The 6,575-nt window shown below is 41.6% G+C and overlaps 1 protein-coding gene across 1 annotated transcript; it reads left to right on the forward strand.

Annotated features, from left to right (window-relative positions):
- The first annotated feature begins 1,433 nt into the window (after positions 1-1,433).
- fbxl3l (F-box and leucine-rich repeat protein 3, like) lies at positions 1,434-5,841 on the forward strand. The gene is made up of 5 exons (XM_080502091.1): positions 1,434-1,548; positions 2,673-3,047; positions 3,321-3,443; positions 3,631-3,802; positions 4,447-5,841. The coding sequence occupies exons 2-5, from the start codon at positions 2,688-2,690 to the stop codon at positions 5,088-5,090; spliced, it is 1,299 nt and encodes a 432-aa protein (XP_080358217.1). The 5' UTR covers positions 1,434-1,548; positions 2,673-2,687; the 3' UTR covers positions 5,091-5,841.
- The last annotated feature ends 734 nt before the right edge of the window (positions 5,842-6,575 follow it).

Raw genomic sequence — 6,575 nt, forward strand, 5'->3', positions numbered from 1 at the left:
TCGAAATGCCCTCGTCATGGCAGAGGTAGAAATAGTCCTGAAATATTCTACTCAAGTTAAAGTATAATTACTTTGATAAAAAAGTTACTCAAATAAAAGTAAAAAGTTGCTCATATAAAATCCACTTAGACAGTGGCGGTGCCCGATATTTCTTTTTGCTGGTGCTATGGGGGAGCTCTATCATGACTCGTCTATTATGACTTGATGTCATTTTAATATTAAAGATGATCTATTATAGAGTGTAATTTTGTTGGTTTTCTTGAACTTGCGATATTTAATTTGAAACTGTACAGGACTGTGAAGGTGCTGGCTTGCTGGGCAGCTGCGGAAAAAAAAGGTTAACATAAAAAAAAAAACACCATAGTTTGAAAAACATGCATTTGAAAGAAAACTGCTCAGGTTAATCTCAAACTAAAACTCCAATCATCAGCTGTTTGTCCTCATAAGAAACACCATGGTTTGAAAAAAAACATGCATTTGAAAGAAAACTGTTCAGGTTAATCTCAAACTAAAACTCCAATCGTCAGCTGTTTGTCCTCATACTCAAGTACTTCAAGTGGGAACAAAATCACAAAAACAAAGGCTGTCAATTAAAGGGCAAAAGTTCAGATGATGAAGCTGTAGAATAAGATATTGAATATGCTGTGTTCCGCTACTGGAAGTACAGTTGAACTCTTGTTGATAGTGTTCAGTAACAACACATCTGACAAACATTAACTAAGAAACTGACAGACTACAAATTCACTGAGCAGCTTTCTAAACTTACATCAGTGACACAATCGAGAAAAGGGTTGATGTTTTTCAAATCAGAGATTTTTTTTAATACAAATTGGATTACTATGAATATATTCATATTATATTATATTCATGTTATATTTTCAGTGCATACCTTTTTAAAAGTTTGTAAATGAAAGATAAACAATCACGCCCATGAAAACATGCAAACTCCACACAGAAAGGCCTGATGAATGTCTTCAAGCTTCACTTTGGTAAAGTTTACTGCCTCAGTGAGGACACATGGAGGTCGTGCTAAAGTGTTGTTCGAGTCTTAATGACCACATACGCACGTACACCATCTGACACACTGACCTACTTTCTGAGTAGTTGCGCACAACATAGCAGAGCTCTAGGCACGTGCGCACACACAAATAAACCGATCACTATGTGGGCACGCGCTTCAAAGTGAAATCAAACCGTTATTGTTTTGTTTTGTTTGTTTTTAAAACAGTGTTTTGTAAAGACACTCTTGTTGCCCGCTGGTGTGGACGTAACAATCTATCTTTTTTGCAGGCATGGCGGCGGTGGGAGACGCAGCCAAGCGGGTCCATGTTTTCCTCCGCTCACGTGTCGCCGGCTGCTCTGCAGCGCGCGCGCCAAGCTGTCGCTAAAGCGTGGAGGGCTTATTATGAGCGCCGCTCCTGCTGTCCTATATCTGCAGCAGCCAGCGTTTCTCCAGTCATCTCCAGCCATGGCTCCGAGTGAACGCGGTCTTCTCAGCCGACAGAGGACAAAACCCGGAGGGAACAGTTGTTTTTAAAAGTGCTTCTTGTAAGTATCCTGGCGATCTATCCAGCGTCTGCGGTGATCGATGAATGATTGGGTGATCGGGTGTCATCATATGGGTGTGACGTGCATGGACGCATTTCAGTGTGTTTACCTGGAGCTTATCTGTTCATGTTCAGCCATAGACATTATTCCGATTTTCTGCAATCTAGTAGTGAAAGTAAGGAAATAGTTCATGCGAGTTTAATTGCTTTTAATTATAGCCAAACTCCTAAAGAGACGGCGGGAACAGGTTTCACGAGTTGTTGTAAAATGTTATTTTTAGGCTGAATCCTCAAGCTCGGGATTTGTAGTCGGATTCTGCTGCTGAGGTCTCAGAGCAGGTTTGGTTTGTTATAAAAATCACGAACAGGTTGTTTGTTTTGAAGAGACAGTCAACAGCAAAACAAAAAAAAGTACTGTGACAATGGTATTCAAAATGCAATAGCTGTGACAAGAAAGTTTGCACCTTTATCTGGATTTAAAGGTTTAAGTAGGTGGTATATATACATTAAATGTAGATCACATCAGTGCAGAACATAGCATTTTGTTTCATGAACAGGAGTTGATCATCAGTATTGATATACTAAATCAAACATGACCTTAAAACATTTTTTTTTCTAGAAAGACATTACATTTGGTGCCAGTATATCAAACATATAATAATTAAGAATGGGAAACATTTAGATAGATGCCTTGGATTTCATACAAAGAATTTACAAGTATCCTTTATTAAGATGGATTCATAATGAGTAACACAATCAGTTTTCTGCAAAAGAAAAAAACAAACCAAAAGTTTTTAGAAAGTTGTTGTTGAGTTTATAATAGATTATAATTGTCTTAAAACTAGTAATCTCACAGGCACATGTTTTTACTATGTATTCTTCTGTTGAAGTTATTACCACAGTGACATTCATGTACTTATGTATTATCTATGTTATTATATGAACACTGATGAGGATTGCTGGACAAGAGTTGTGGTGCAGAAAAAAGTGATCATTTGGGGTTGCATGGATATTTTTACCCTTCCTGCTGCAACTGGGATTCAAACTTCTGTCTGTAAACTCAAGGCCAAGCTCGATCAGTGGCAGCGCCTTCATAATTCATTCCGAACTGTCATCCTTTCACAGAGATTTCCGATCACGATGAAACGAGGAAGAACAGGTCTCTCCACTAAGAGCCCCACCTTCCCACGACACGAGGAGCGGGCTAAGAGAAAGAAGCGGGCGGCGTCCAGCTTCATGTTTGCTTCCGCGCAGGACTGGGGGAACCTTCCCCACCACGTCGTCCTGCAGATCTTCCAGCATCTGTCCCTGGTGGACCGGGCCCGAGTCTCCTCCGTGTGCCGCCGCTGGAACGAGGTGTTTCACATGCCTGACCTGTGGAGGAGGTTTGAGTTTGAACTCAACCAGCCGGCCACGTCCTACCTGCGCTCCACCCACCCTGACCTCATTCAGCAGATCATCAAGAAACATGCCCAACACCTGCAGTATGTCAGCTTCAAAGTAAGAGCCATCCCCACTGATTCTCACATCCCCCCCCTCCCCTCATTCACCTCCTCACTTTCACAACACAGCTGTGTTAAAAACAATGTGTGATCTCTTTAATTCAAACCATCTGCCGCAGAACCGATCACCGCACATTCGCTTTGGCAATAGGCTCCCATGATCTTCACATGACAATTTTTTTTTCCAGCTCTCATTCCTGTGAGTTTTTTTCTGTTTATTTTCTAATTTTTTATTTTTATTTTTTTACCCGAATGGCTTTGGGTAAATCAGGTGGACAGCTGCACAGAATCTGCAGAGGCGGCCTGTGACATTCTCTCCCAGCTGGTGAACTGCACCATTAAGACCCTGGGGCTGATCTCTACAGCTCGGCCCAGCTTCATGGATGTGTCTCAGGTATGGACTGGCTTTTGTTTCAGTTTCTCTTCAGGCATTCATTGCTTGTGTGAAAGCGTGTATCCTGATTTCTGTTCTCCAGGCTAAAATGAATTGTATTTTTTTTTTCCAGACAAGCAAAAAAAAAAAAAAAACAAGTATAGAAGACAATGCTCAGGTTTAACCAACAACGTTTGTTCCTCCCCAGTCCCACTTTGTTTCGGCGCTGACGGTGGTGTTTGTGAACTCCAAGTCCCTGTCCTCTATCAAGATCGATGACACCCCGGTGGATGATCCGTCCCTGAAGGTCCTGGTTGCCAACAATAGTGACACCCTTAAGTTGCTTAAGATGAGCAGCTGTCCTCACGTCTCGCCAGCTGGTCAGTACACTGGAGAGTGAATCTCTTCGCACACTGACGTCATTACTCAACCGAAAACTGGATTTCACATTAAGCTTTCGGCTTTAAATTAACCATGTGATTGACTCAAAACATTTACTGCGATGTCTGTTAGTAATTAATCAAATAAGGATAATACTGTCCTAAGGCTGCATGGAGATGTAATATTAAGCACACTTGCCTCATAACCAGAATGTCACCGGTTTGAATCTGGGTGCAGGCAAACGTGAAAATGCATTTTTTTTTCTTTGGTTTTTGGCTTTTTATTCGAGAGTGTATGAATATGGTGGTTGGTGTATATGTTGTCACAAGCTGATGACTTGCTATAAAGCAATAAGATAAAAAAAAATATATGAGCAGATAAGACAACATAATATAGATAAAAATGAACATACAACTGCTATTCAACAGTACGAAATTCAACCTTTCATACATCCACTTGGGAACAAGTGCCTCAAAAGGGAGGACTTACATTACTATTTACTATTTACTACTGGTAAACTACTACTACTACTATATACTACTGTTGGCTGTTGACTCCCGTGTTACACTACGCCAGAACAACACAATGTGTCATATCATTTGCGATGGCGCGCTGAAGTCCTCTCTCCTCTTCCTCTCCTCAGGTATTTTGTGTGTGGCAGACCAGTGCCACGGCCTCAGGGAGCTGGCGTTAAACTACCATCTCCTCAGCGACGAGCTCCTGCTCGCATTGTCGTCAGAAAAACACGTCCACCTGGAGCACCTGCGCATCGACGTGGTGAGCGAAAACCCGGGCCAGACGCACTTTCACACCATCAAGAGGAGCAGCTGGGAGGCCTTGAGCCGACACTCCCCAAAGGTCAACATCGTCATGTACTTCTTTCTATATGAGGAGGAGTTTGAGCCCTTCTTCTGCGAAGAGACCCCGGTCACCCACCTGTACTTTGGCCGGGCAGTGAGCAAAGACATGTTGGGACGCATCGGACTGAACTGCCCCCGCCTGGTGGAGCTGGTCGTGTGCGCCAACGGCCTGGAGCCACTGGACGAGGAGCTGATCCGAATAGCGGAGCGCTGCAAGAGTTTGACGGCCATCGGCCTGGGCGAGTGCGAAGTGACCTGCAGCGGCTTTGTGGAGTTTGTGAAAATGTGCGGGGGCAGGCTGACTCAGCTGTCAATCATGGAGGAGGTGCTGATCCCAGACAGCAGCTACAACATGGAGCAGATCCACAGCGAGGTGTCGAAGCACCTCGGCCGCATGTGGTTCCCCGATATGATGCCCACCTGGTAGGCTGACGCGATGCCAGGGTTAAATGAAGCTACAGCACAGTCACATGTTTTACCGGTGAAGTGTTGAATAATCCGTGTTTGGCTGTCTTTACTGGAACATGAGTCACTTGTGATGGTGTCATGTGGGACTTGTGTAAAATGTTTTGCCTTCTTGTAAACACGTCAGAGGTCCGTTTGTCTCAGGCTTTCTTTCTTCGTAAGTGATGTAAAATGTTGCATATTTGAATCTTGGAATAGTTGCCTACATACAGGGGTTTCAAACTTTTGACCTGCAGACCCATGCAGGCCACTTAAAGCTCCAGTGTGGCCTCAATATGAGCCTACACAGTGTACGATTCAAGAAAACTAACTGCCATGCCTGTTAATTGTATAACTCCCATGTTTTAATAAGATAACCATAACACTAACACTCAGACCTCAACAGCAAATTGATCCAGTGTTAGGTTAGCATACATTTTTTTCCAGCCAAATTTCTTTAGCTGGCAAATACTGTCAAGGACCTGCCAGAGAAGCGGAAAGCCTGTTTGAAACTAGCATCAGTGTGAAAAGAAACACTGCCAAGTGCGATCACAGATTGTACAGAATTTTAAGGTTGTTCAACATTGAATATAGAAGTACAATGGCATCTAAAGTTAATGATTGAAGACGCTGTGTTATTATTTTTTTATAAGATGGAAGAAAATGTTAAAATGTTGTTGGGAATCGCTATCCTTATCTAAGCATGAATTAAAAACAAATATTTTCACTCTGGATTTCTTTGTTGTGTTTGAAATAATTCTCTTGTGCAGATTAAGTCTCATTTTATTTTGTTATACGCGTTTGTTTCATTCAAGACATAGCATAAAGCATAACAGGCCCACATTCTAGATTCTAAAGTAAATAATTGATTTGCTCTTTTGTTAATTACATTTTAATCATTTGTCAAACATGTTTGAGTGGTAGGTGCAGTAGTAATAAGCCAGTTCAGCTTTAGATAAACTCTTTAAAATTGATTAAAAAAAATAAATAAATTATGATGTATGCAGCTATTTAATTAAAAGGAAAAAAATTGTCGATGTGACTTTAATGTTGCATGTTCCTGTGGCTGGAAGTCTGATTGATGTAGATGTTTTCCTGACATTGTCCCATTTGACCTTTCAGCAGTTCCTCACTATGAGCACAAGGAGGCAGTAGTGGTCTAATTGGAGGTAGTGGGTTGTTATATAAGCAGAACTGCTACTGTATAATGAAGTATGCCAATGATAACTCAGCCCTTTTTACAAGTAGATTCGCTTGTGCGCACTCAATTTCCATTAAAAAAAAAAAAAAAAGCATCAGGCGTTGTGGCTTCGCAGCCTTTTCTTCTGAGTCTGCTAAATTTACCTTTTGGCTTGTTTGAAGTCGATGCTTCATCTGACAGACGCACGGATTCACAAAATCAAATTGATTCAAATATAGTTTCATTTGTACAGATATGCATTGGAATAAGCATGAAAATCACTCATCA

Source organism: Blennius ocellaris (genome assembly GCF_963422515.1).
Source record: "Blennius ocellaris genome assembly, chromosome: 9".
Taxonomy (NCBI): Eukaryota; Metazoa; Chordata; class Actinopteri; order Blenniiformes; family Blenniidae; genus Blennius; species Blennius ocellaris.